The sequence below is a fragment of the Vombatus ursinus genome, unplaced genomic scaffold (assembly GCF_900497805.2).
Source record: "Vombatus ursinus unplaced genomic scaffold, bare-nosed wombat genome assembly UNPS02014825.1, whole genome shotgun sequence".
NCBI classification, from domain to species: Eukaryota; Metazoa; Chordata; class Mammalia; order Diprotodontia; family Vombatidae; genus Vombatus; species Vombatus ursinus.
Window position 1 is genome coordinate 9,399,521 of NW_020954603.1, and position 12,736 is coordinate 9,412,256.

At 37.1% G+C, this 12,736-nt stretch overlaps 1 protein-coding gene across 5 annotated transcripts in view; it reads right to left on the bottom strand.

Moving 5' to 3' along the window:
• Window positions 1-1,253: 1,253 nt before the first annotated feature.
• Window positions 1,254-12,736, bottom strand: part of KIAA1107 (KIAA1107 ortholog) — a 131,705-nt gene continuing 120,222 nt past the window's right edge. For all 5 annotated transcript variants that reach the window (XM_027838025.1, XM_027838029.1, XM_027838027.1 and 2 more), the window contains 5 exons: window positions 8,493-9,207; window positions 8,027-8,114; window positions 7,117-7,250; window positions 3,475-5,856; window positions 1,254-2,157 (listed from right to left, as the gene is read on the bottom strand). In XM_027838025.1, coding sequence (XP_027693826.1) covers window positions 1,685-2,157; window positions 3,475-5,856; window positions 7,117-7,250; window positions 8,027-8,114; window positions 8,493-9,207 — 3,792 coding nt within the window. In that variant the 3' untranslated portion in view covers window positions 1,254-1,684. The remainder of the gene's footprint in view (window positions 2,158-3,474; window positions 5,857-7,116; window positions 7,251-8,026; window positions 8,115-8,492; window positions 9,208-12,736) is intronic.

The window sequence follows — 12,736 nt, forward strand, 5'->3', positions numbered from 1 at the left end:
GTCAGTGAAAGGGAGCAAAGATATAGGATAATGGAAAGGATGGATGGCAAGGTCAAGATAAACATCTTTTTAGTACAAGAAGGAACTGAGCACAATTATAGGTTGAGGGAAAGGAGTAAACAGAGTAGGAGAGAACGAAGATGACAGAGTGTTGAAACGATCAATGCAACAAGGTCTGGGAGATAGAAGGGGATGGGATTAAGGGTACAAATAGAGGGGTTTGCCTTGGGAGGGCTAAAGGAGAGGAATGAAAGCACAGACAATGGGCGAGATGGCAGTCTTTCAATAGAGTAGGAAGTAAGAGCATCTGTTGAGAGAGAGAAAATTAGGGATGGAGCTGGGACAGTAAAGAGAGGCTCAGAACAGCCATTGAAGAGACTGCAATAGGTAGTTAGACAGAGATATATACAAGTATTGCTGTGTATCAGTGAGGGCTCAGTTTGTTACCTAACTGAACATGCAGCGAGCCAATCTTCATGGTTTTGTAACTTCACAAAATTTCAGAGCTCAAATCTTGAAGGCCAAGCTATTTCAAGCAATGAGGAGATCCAAGATGTAAACTTCTCCATAGTGGTTAGGTTGCGGTTTGCTAAATTGAGGGGGTAGGGTATTAGAGCCAATCTAATACATTTAGTTATATTTTGTGTCAATCTAAGGGTGAGTCACATCTAGTTGTTCAAATACTTATTCAAATACTTAGAGTACAGAATAAAGTTTCATCTTCAACCCTAATAGGGAATAGTAATCAGATGCAGAAAAAAAGGAACTAGGAACTAGAGCCACACAAAGAAAACATTCACCAAGCCAAGAATGACTTTTGAAATGGAAACCAAACTCCAAAGAGCCCCCAGAAATCTCCCCTCACTTACCCTGCGGTCGACATCCATCCCAAATACACTGTCCCAAGAGATTTCTCTCATGAAGTAAACAGGGAAGGAACTGAACATGTGTTTAGATAAGGAAGATGGAATTCCTCATTCTTCCTAAGCAGGGGAAGTAAGGCAAGGGGATTTTAAATACCTGCTTTCCCACCTCAATCCTGATTTACATTATTTACCACTTGCCTCATCTAACAGAAAGTGGTAGTGGTCTTAGGTGAGTTACTGTCATTACTTCTTCAATATAAATTGTTAGGAAAACTAGGGTAAGGCTTTCCTGATGTTCAGCATTGACCTTAACTCAACGTCACCCTAGGCTGGCACTCAGCTTTTCACAGTTTGAATGTTCTAAGCATGGATGAGGTACAGATAAACTGACACAAGCACAGTGAGTATTTTATTGTTGCAAATTACCATGTTACCATGTGCAGAGCAAGAAGAAATGGGATGGCTCTACTTATTGTGCATTCCCATCTTGAGGATTAAAGGACAAGTGAACCAATGACCAGTTGGGAAAGGAAAAATGAAACAAGAATTTTCCTTCAAGTCTTCTCATTTCTCAAAGAACTATAGCAACATGCTCAAGATATTTAGAAAAAAGTTTGTTGAAGCCTTGAACTTTTTCCCCACTTGTGATTATATCTCATTGACTAATGAACTACATTTACTTCGGTAAACTGAAAAGATAGGAAAGCCCCTCCACGCCCAGGGCTGTCTGCCTTTGGCCCAATGCAGTTATCATATGGATAGAAGCATAAAGAAAAAGGGGTAAAGAAGTTCAAAATTTTCCAAAGTTTTTGACCTCTTTAGTGTTGCGTTTCCAGTTCAAGAATTGTCCATTCTCCTTGGGGAGAAGAACAATCTTCAGAAGAAAAACTTGTCACAGTGAGGCTTGCTGAAGAGTCACCAAGTGGAGATGTGAGCTCCCTCCATCCACTCAAAGTGTCCACATGCGCTTTACCCTGAGGTTGTGAGCCATCTCGTGCCAGAAGCAATGTCTGATTGATCAGACACCGTGCTAAATTGAGGTCTTCAGGAACCGAGTCTCTGAGATTGAGGTCTGAATCCTGCCCAGACAGCAGCTGCTTTAGAAGAGTCCAATCCTGCTCTGCAAAGTGTCGGTCATCTTCGTAATCCATGCCTGCGAAATGTGTTTCTGAATCCGTTTTCTGCTCAAAAGCTTCTACAACATCCATCTCGCAGATTGGAGAAAGGGTTTTTGGAGGCCGATGTTCATACATGCAGGTTTGTGCCAATGTGTCACAATCATCTATGTCTCCTGAAATAATTCATAAGACTACACAATGTAAAGACTGCACATGCTGGTTGCCCCCTCAGGGTTTTGTAGAGCAATATTAACTCGACCTACCAGTGACAATCCAACAAAGTAATAGAACAAAAAAAAGTTTATACAAAATTGACAAAATTTTGAAGCATTTTTAATGTAAAAACAAAAACAAAAACGAAGGATGTTGTTTATATGTGAAGTTTAAGCGGCAAAATCACCATTGGTAATTCACAATAAGTCTCCATACTGTAATTAGAAAACTTCTGATACAGAAAATAACATAAATCATATAAACACAGACACAGAATGCACACAGGCATCTAATTCTCTACAATAACAACGTAAAGAGAAAAAAAAGACATGGTAATTTAATGGTGACTTTTAAGGTAAATCAGTTTCAAAGAGGAGAAACAAAAGCATTCCATCCCAAGGCTTATTCATCTATTGCACATGCAAGAGAAGCTGCAGGCAAGGACAAACAAACAAACAAACAAAAAAGTCCAACCTGGAGATCACCTGATCACTTGTTATGGTTTTGCTGAACGTGCTGGTCAGCATTTCATTCGTTCTTAATACACAACAGCTAGTAGGTAGCTATTGCATATTTTAAACATGGGTCACTACTTTGAATTACTATAATAATGAAGACAAAGGCAAAAAAACAACTAGACAAGAACTTATCAAACCATATGAAACAAGCCAAAGCTCTTTCATACGTGGTCATTGCTTCTAAATATAATCTCTTTTAGGAAATTTATTTTTTATTGGAAAATTTTAGAATAGAATCAGCGATCCTGAAAGTCTTAATCTCTGTAAAATTTATATAAATTGCTACAATAATGGATATAGTTGTTAAAATAGGTCAATGCTCTCGTTACATTGTTACTATAGTTATTGCACATCCCTCTTAGATATACATTGGCATAGTTCAATAAGCACACTTGATGTATACCAAAATTTCTACTGATAATCAATAATGCCTCTTAAATTAGACAGAAAATAAATATATTACAGGAAATTGAGTTCTTATTCCTTCGCATAAAATCTCTTAATAGAATGGCTCTAATAACTATCAAAAATTTTTACTAAAGAGTAAATTATTTTTCATTAATATTCCAGAGAAGCAGTAAAGAAACAAACTAGTTGGTTCAGATTTAAAAGAACTTTAAGTTTCATTTAAATTTGAGTTAGTTGGCAAGCAATTATTCTACCTTGCTAAAATGGAGGCCACAACGCCAGACAACTTTAAAATCTGACCGTTAATTTAAGTTTCCTGAAGGATTTAGTGTTTCTATTTCTGTACATTACCTGCAGCAAGAGCAGTACTAGCATTTTCAGTAGATGCATGGCAGATTTCTCTCACTTGACCTTCCTGAGTCAGAACCTGGTTCCAACGGGAGTCAACAGACCAGGCAGAGTTGTTGGTCTTTGGTGTGTCTGAATCGGGCTCTCTTTGATGAAGTGCCAAATGACAGGGTCTTTCTTGAGATTTTATTTCACCATCATAAAGTTTGCTGCACTGCTGTGCTTCACTGTCCTCTTCACTCCTAACACTTACACTTGTGTCTTCTGGGAGACAAGGCCCGTCTGCTTTGCCCAGCACATCCACTGCATGATTTTTTCCTGTAGCTGAAGTACCCTGTTTATCTCTTCCTGCAGACTCAAATCCACTAGGATCCAAGATGGGGCTCCCATTTTTTTCTAATTTGTCACTTTTTTCATGTTGTTTGCACTCTAAAAAACTATCTTCAATTTCTAATGAGTATCTGGAATATGAGGTTTTTCCATGATGTTCATGAGAAAGACTATCAAAAACCTCAGGAGTCAGAGAATTGATGGAGCGGTGAAGGGGGGTGTGAATTTCCCCATCGTCAGATCCCAATTCCTCACATTCATCCACGGAAAGTAGAACTGACCTTTTAAAATTTTTGGTTGCAGGAAATTCTCGGCTTTCATTGTCAGCTGCATCTTCAAAAGCCAAATTGACAATTCCTTGGAACTGCTGAGGAGCTGGGTCAGACAAAGGAAATTTTTCTGCAACATTTTCAGCTTCAGATCTTTCATCTTCTGTTTCATCTGCTGAGGAAGAAACCTGGTCTGTTTCCTGAGTAAATGGAACACCTCCTCGTGGAAGATGTTCTTTCTCCTGAGGACGGTCTACTACCATCCCTTGTTGAGACAAACTTTCAGGCCTTTTCCTAGGAATTTCATCCTCACTTGTTGAATTAACTTGGGAAATATCAGAGTTACTTTGCTTTTTCACTTTTACTTCTATCCTTAAACTACTATCATATATTTTCAATTCCTCAGGAGTGCTGGTATCACTGCTACTTCTCCCAAGAAAATCATGACATAACATAGTGCTACATTTAGAAATCCCTCTTTCATTTGACCCATCATCATCCTGAGACCCTCCAGCATCATAATCTTCTGATCTAGGCTTTATGTCATCAGATGAGGTGGTTGCACTACCAGTATCAGATTCAGGACTCTCCCTCTGGTGTATAATACCTGTATTCAAATTCCAATGACCCACAAAAGGAGTTTCCAGATTTTCATGGCTCTCTGGTGTTTCTGTTGAGTTCACATCTTTAGGAGAATTTCTTTCTGGTGCTTGACTCAAAAAACATTTGTCAGAGACATCTGATTTGTTTGCAACATGCTCATCTTCTTTCATGGAATATTCATCAGGCAACTGACTAGTAACGGTCAGCTCTTCCTCAAAAATATTAGATTTTCTTTCATCTTGTACAGGATTAAAAGTAGTATTTATCCTTTCGGAAAGGCTAACTGAAGTACTTTTCCCACTTTTAATATCAGATATATTTGTATCCTTTTGTCCCAGATGGCTATCCCTCCCTGATGACAAGTGCTTTCCATTTGCTGAGTCTAAATGTTTTTTATCCACAAAGTTACAAATGATTTCACACTGCTGGGCTGGATTTGGACTTGAAGTCATGGATTTTAGATTAGCGCTGCTATAAAACATTGACTCTGCATCACCACTCCCATCAGTACTATGCCTTGGCACATCATAATTATCTGCTTCTCCATCACCAGGACATTTTGTGTCATTTTTATCCTTAGAAATCTGTCTGGATTTTACTTCATTTTTTACTACTTCATTTAATTTAGGAACAATCTCAATGCTCATAGGAGGAAGTGACAATTCAGATTCCAGAGTAGATTTATCATTTTCTTCATAATTTAATGGCTTTTGTGGATCAGGTAGACTTGATGATGGACATGCTTCTACACCATTAGTCTCCAACACAGGATTAATTGGTAGCCTATGTTGTTTTTGTTTGGTTTTGTTACTATCATTCGCTTGGAATCCAACAGGTTCGATTTTCTGGCCCCAATTTTTTGGTCCATCGTTATGTATGTTCTTTGGGGTCATAGGTGATTCACTTCTTGAAGGTCTCTGGGAAGACTGACACTTGACTGTAGACTGCCCAGAAATGGTTTTCTGTTTCTGGTCTTTACTGTTGACAGTTTCACCTTTCTTTGAGGGCACTTGAGTTTTGGCCATCGTTGTTTTCACATTGGTTTTTGCCAAAGATGCATGTCCTTGCTTTGTAGTTTTTTTCTTAACTATTGGTGTAGAACGATTTAACTGTGTCACATTTTCTTCAGAATGTTTTAGAGAAGCTGTAGATTTTAATGAATTTGGTGAATCTCCTTGGGATCCTAGCAAAAAAAAAGTTTAAAAATACAGCACCTTTCAAACAAAGAATAAAACACAACATTTAATCTTAAATTACTTCACATAACTAGATTGAACAAAAGTAGAACTGACTGATGCTAAATAAGAGATAACAGGATTTTACTCCCCTAAAAATCACATTTTTCTTTTCCATCAAATAACCAGAAAAAAACCTAGTCCTCAGAGAAAAGTATGAGAATAGGATCTATCTCCCTCCATTTAAGATTTTATATGTTATAATGTATACCTGATTCTTTGACTCATATTGGGGGTGGGTCTTTTGTGAACTTATGGAAGACAAGCTTACTTCACTTTATTCACCTGTTGAAAAAATAGCAACTACTTTGCTCTCGGAAGCTAATTCCCAACTCTAAGGTAGCTCTCATCAGGTTCATTAATACATTAAGACAATGTATTAATGGAAAAATGGTGAGGGTGGGATAAATTAAATTTAGGAAACTCATTAAAAATTCAAGTTACAATCCCCTCTTCCCTTAATTTCAACAAACTTAAATTTGGACATTTAAGTTCTTCAAAGAGTTAGTTTAACATTTTAAATGTTTAATTTAATTTTAAGCTATTATCATGACCCAAATGACAATTTCCATCTCTATTATAATTTAATTCAAATTCATATACTCTGGACTTTATAAGTTGCTCTCATCTACATAAATGTTTAATCCTAAAAGAATAATTCTTTAAAAATTAGATGCTGCATCTGATTCATACTTTAGTCACTTTTCTAAAACAGAGAATTGCAAATTGGCACACACTGCAGATTCAGGAGAAATTCTCTCCTGTACACTACAGATTCCTTAGTTACACCACTAATTTAGGCATTCATTTTGCGGAAAGAATTCCTTTAGGTATCAATGAAACTTTCACAAACAATACATGAGCAGAAAACAAGAAGAACCTGAATGCAAAGTAAGTTGGAGATTTTTCACTATTATTTCATCTCATTTATAAAAAAATAAGACCAAAAAAGGAAATAAGAAAAAAAAGAAACTCAACCCTCCTCCTGTCCTCCATCTAAATGCAAACACTGTGGTAAGAAGTACAAGGTATGAGTGCCCTTATATATTCTGGGTCTACAAATAATGGGTAAATAAGAAAGAGTATGTTAATTCAATGGAGAAAAGCAAGTTTTCTATGTACTTTGGCTGCATGCTACTCAAGTTCCAAACTGCAGTTGAGCAGTCAGAGCAATACAACAGTTCATTTTCAGAGGCTTTCCACTTTACCTTGGGTTTTAGTAAGACCAGATGGGGCACTCTTTGCTCGTTGCAAGCCTGCAGAACTACTGTGTCCTCTCTTCTTCAAAACTGTTTGGGAGATCTGATCACTAGACTCCTTACCAATAACCTTCTTGGTTGTACTGATAAGAAAAAAAAGGAGAAAAGAAAACACGTATCAAATTTAAAACCCAAAATGTGAACTCCAAAATAAATATATACATAAAATGTATTTTTATCAATAAATTATAAAAACTTTCAACCTACAGTTTACTTCCTTTCTGAAAAGCAAATGAAAAATCCAAAGTCTCATATACTGTCAGTTTTAGAATGAAGATGAAGCGATCAATTCTAAGTACCACAACTTAAATACACCTTTTCCCTACCAAACTGCCACTTCTTCTAAGTATTGTCTTTCTATAAAAAATGCAAATTGTGGACAATATCTAAACAGGGTTCTTAACCTGGGGTCTGTAAACTTTTTTTTTGTTTGTTTGTTTTGTTTTTTTAGGCAATTGGGGTTAAGTGACTTGCCCAGGGTCACACATGTTAAGTGTTTGGTCTGAGGCCGGATTTGAACTCAGGTCCTCCTAACTTCAGGGCCGGTGCTCTATCCACTGTGATACCCAGCTGTCCCCTGTAAACTTATTTTTAAAAATGTTTGATAACTGTGTTACAAAATGATTGGTTTCCTGAGCACTCTTATTTTTTTTTCTTTATGCATTTAAAAACATTATTCCCAGAAGGGGTTCAGGGTTCATAGGCTTCACCAGACTGATGAGGGGGTGGTGTTATGTGGGAGGTCCGTAACACAAAAAAGATAAAAAATCACTGATACAGAAAGTAGTCAGACTATGATTAACTTTTAGAGGAAAATAAAAAACCAACATGCTTACATCAAGTATGAATGAAGACCTACCTATTACTTATGTGAGTCTCATGTTCATTAACCCTTTTTTTATTGGAAGCTCCCTCAGCATTCCTTGAAACAGGCCGGGATTTCACTGCTATAAATTAAGCAAATTTGAGTTACGGAATAGAATGTGTTAAATGTACAGCAATTATATATTGACCAAATTAACTGGCCTTAGTTCTAAACAAAATTTAGGATCACAGGACATAGAGTTAGAGCTGAAAGACTTTCAAGTTCAACCCACTCCGTTTTACAGATGAAGTAACGAAAGTTCTAGAGAAATTAGGGGACTTGAACAAAATCAGACTCTGATTAGTGAGTTAGAATTAGAGCCCAGATCTCCAGACTCTTGGCTTAACGGGCTTTTTTTTTTCCCCCATAGCCCTTAAAACCAAATAAAGATCATTCAGGTTCACTTTTTCTAGGAATTTCAGCAGAAACTATTAAACAATGAAGGAAGCCTTCCCCCCACCTGCAGCAGAACCTTTGGAAGTCTCCAAGTTGCTTCTTATTGTTCGGCTTCCTTGAGGAGAATTACAAGGAGATGGTTTACTATCAGAAGGCTTCTCTTCCTTTAGAGATCCACCCTCCTTTGGTTCATCCAGGCACTCGCTGGGACTTTGTAATTCCACACTGGAACTGGCAGACTTGCTGAGAGTGCCTGTAGGGCCTGAGCAGGAAGCACCCTTCCCAGTGGTTTTCTTCAGAGGCTTTGCTTTAGCTGGTGTGCTGGAGCTTCCAGTGAGGGTTTTTGGCCGAGCTCCTGCCCCTTTTCCTTCCTGGGTTTTTACTCCTTTTCCACTTACTGAGTTTTTCTGTCCACTTGAGGAGGAGGAAGAACGCTCAGTATCTTGTTGAGCAAACATATCGGTCTTAGTGTTATCATTACTTTCTATTTTAGACTTTATAACAGCTCTAGGCTTTCCAGAAGCAATCTTTTCCCCAGTCTTAATATCTTTTGTAATCTTAGACACTGCTTTTTTATTGTCCCTTCCCTTTAAATCATCATGTTTTGAAGATTTATTCACAGTATTTCTATTTATACTGGATGCATGTCCAGAAGCTCCTAGCCCATCAGATTTCATTTTCTCTTGATCAGTGGAGGGGTAACTACAGGAGACTTTCTTGTCTTTTCCTCTCCAAGATCTGTTTTTTATATCACTAGAGTCTGAAGTGGATCTACTTTGCTGGAAAGAAGAGAAAACAGTGATGTAAAAGAACATGCAGCATTTTTAGCTCCTTGACATATAGCAATCTTTCTATTTTAAACTAGCATATACTCAATATTGAGTCTTTCAAAGAAGACAAAGATGAGGAAAATTCATGTTATAATTATGGACTACTTATAACATGAATTCTACTTTTTTAAGGACATCTAAATCACAGGAATGAATAAAAATTTATTTCACATTATTTTTAGTCCAGGTTAAAATATTACATAAGAAATGCATATTCACCATTCCCCAATAGATAAGCAGTCAAAGGATATAAATTAACAGTTCTCAGAAAATTTTTAACCAATAAAAACTATATGAAAGAATGTTCCAAATCATTAATAACAAAAGAAATGCAAATCAAAACAACTCTGAAGTTTCAGCTCACATCTAGCAAACTGGTAAAGATGGCAAATGATAGGAATAGCCAATGTTGGGAGGATATGTCGAAAAATCTGTACTAATGTGCTATTAGAGAAGCTATGAATTGGTATAATCATTCTGTAAAGCAATGTAGAATTATGCAAATAAAGGGACTAAATTTTACCCAGAAATCCCACTGGCTAGGCATATAGTTCAAGAAGGTCAATAACACAGGGCAGCTAGGTGGCGCAGTGAGGTACAGATAGGTGCCGCAGTGAATAGAAAACTGGCCCTGGTGTCAGGAGGACTTGAGTTCAAATCCAGCTTCAGACACATAATACTTCCTACCTGTGTGACCCTGGGCAAGTCACTTAACCCCAACTGCCTCACAAAAACAAACAAACAAACAAAAAAGGTCAATGACAAAAGGCTCCATATATACCAAAATATTTACTTCAGTACTTCCAATATAAAATCCTCTGGCATTCAAAGCCCTGCATAACCTGCTATTCTCCAACCATTTCAGTTTTCTTACACCTTATACTGCATCATATATTCTTCAACCCAGTAACATTGGCCTGATTGCTATTAGATGAACAAGATGCTCCATCTCTCAGCTCTAAGCATTGTCACTGCTTGTGCTCCAAGACTGAAATGTTCACCCTCCTTATTTCCATCTCCTGGCTTCCTTCAAGTCCCAGCTAAAATCCCACCTTCTACAGAAAGCCTGTCCCAATCTCCCTTAATTTTAGTGCCTTCCCTCTGATTATTTGCAATGTATCCTCTATACAACTTGTCCATATGTATTTGTTTGCATATTTTCTCCCCTACTAGACTTTGAGCTCTTGAGAGCAGGGAACATCTTTTGCCTTTCTTTGTACCCTTAGTGTTTAGCACAGTGCCTGGCACACACTTAAGAAATGTTTGTCAACTGACTGAAACAAAGATGTCCATTGACTGGGGCATGATTAAGCAAATTTTGATACACGAATGTAATGGAATATTACTATACTGTAAGAAATGATGAATGTGATTAATACAGAGAAACATGGAAAGATCTACACAAACTGATGCAGAGTGAAGTAAGCAGAACCAGGAAGACAGCATATAATAACTACAACAATATAAAAGAAAAATAACCACTGCAAAACAATAAAAACTGAATTTGCAAAATTAAAAAGACAAAGTCTGACTTCAAAGAAGAGATATGAGAATATACTTCCCTTATCTCCTTTTCAGAGTTGGGAGTCCATGGGCATATATATTAGATTTTTTTCAATGTGCTGATTGGTTTTACTGAAATTTTTTTCTTTCATTTTTTTTCTTTTGTTCTTTGTTACAAAGGAGAGATTTTATAACAAAGGGGAGAAGGGAAGTATGCAGGGGGAAATAGAGACAATATAAAAAGAAAAGATCAATAAATATCTAATTAAAATTTTTTTTAAAAAGCTATCTGCTTATCTACTGCAGGACACTATGGTATGGTATATAACTGAAGAATAAAGGTCAAAGCTGCTTGCATGGATCAGGGAGACATTTTTAAGCAGGTGTAATATAAGGGAAGGTCCTTGCTTAAAACCTCTCCTTCAATTGTGCCTGAATTTTTCCACTAAAGAGAAACGTTTCCTTTGAGTTAAGAACTACCCATTTTTGGCAGTCCTCTTATACAATACAAATACTACTAAGGAGGAAGAATAACAAATTGAGTTCCTTATGTTGTAGAATGAAATGGTGCAGTAAATAGAGAACTGGCGTGGAGTCAGGAAGTACTGCCTTTGACACATAACACTGGTGGTATGGCCCTGAGGGGCAAGTTACCTGACTTCACACCTCAGGCAACTTTCTAAGAGGAGAAGTTGCAGAGTAGGTATTGATCTGTATTGGTAAGAAGGAATTTCTCCTTAAGAGTTTCCTAAATCACAAGTCAAATAAAAAAATAAGTTCTGAAGGATGAAAGACGAGGGGAAAATAAATACAGAAATGGGAGGCAGTTGGGTACCTTCACTTATTTTAGAGTTCTTCTTAGCCTGACTCGTCATGGAATGGATAAATGGATTAAAATTTTGTAAGGCTGGTAGATTTTCCAAAGTTATTCTGAAGGTTATATAAAAATAAGATACTAAAATGCACTTCAATCTGTAATAAAACATATAATACTTTTTCCTCCCTTGGCTAAGTTTACCTTAAACTTAGCTTAGCTAAGTGTAGTTTAATGGTATTCTACAGGTTTTACTTAGACCTTCAATTTAGGGATATAAAGTTATACATTCTTTCAAGCTTAAGAACTGATTATGGAGTGTTCTTAGACCAAAAAAATGAATGCAAAAAAAAAATAAAGTGAGTGAACATAGGTAAATACATTCAATAAAGGAGATGGCATAGTGTAGGAAAAAAATCTAGTGCAGAACAAGGTAACAAAATGCCTACCATTTGTGTTTTACAGAGGCAGAAACACATAATTAAAAAAAAAAAAAAGCACTGCACTTCAAAGATCTAGGTTTAAGACCTAATTCTACCACTGACTGGCGACAAGTCACGTCGCCCCTCCGAGATTTGCTTTCTTCACCTGTAAATTAATGAAGTTGCACATGATGATCTTTAAAGTCTCTTACAGCTCTAGCATTTTGTGATCATCATCACCCTAATTATTACTCATTAGAGGAAGCATGGAAGAGCTGATAGAACACCAACCTCGGAGTCAGAAAGACCGGGGCTTAAGTCTTGCTTCTGATACACCCTCTCAGTGAAACCAGGGACAAATAACCAAACCTCTCAGTGCCCCAGGCAGCTCTCTGAGATGCTAACTCCAGATTAATATTGATCAGTAAGAAGGACAGTTTCCAGGATTTTCCTATAATGATGAAATCACAGGTCTGGACCAAAAAAGAAACATTACTCATGGTAATGAGTAACAGTAAAAATGGTTATTCATCATAAAAGTCATGACTGTTTTTCTGGCCTGATAACCATGTGGTAAAGAAATAGTTTTGGTTAGCTGTTGAGCAATAAGTGGGCATGTATCTGGGTCAAGTAAAGAAAGTATACTATATTTAGGAGAACAGAGAGGAAGAAAGGAGAGTGGAAGGGGCTCAGAAAGAGCTTCAATGCGTGCCAAAACTCAGGGGTGAGAGATGAATGA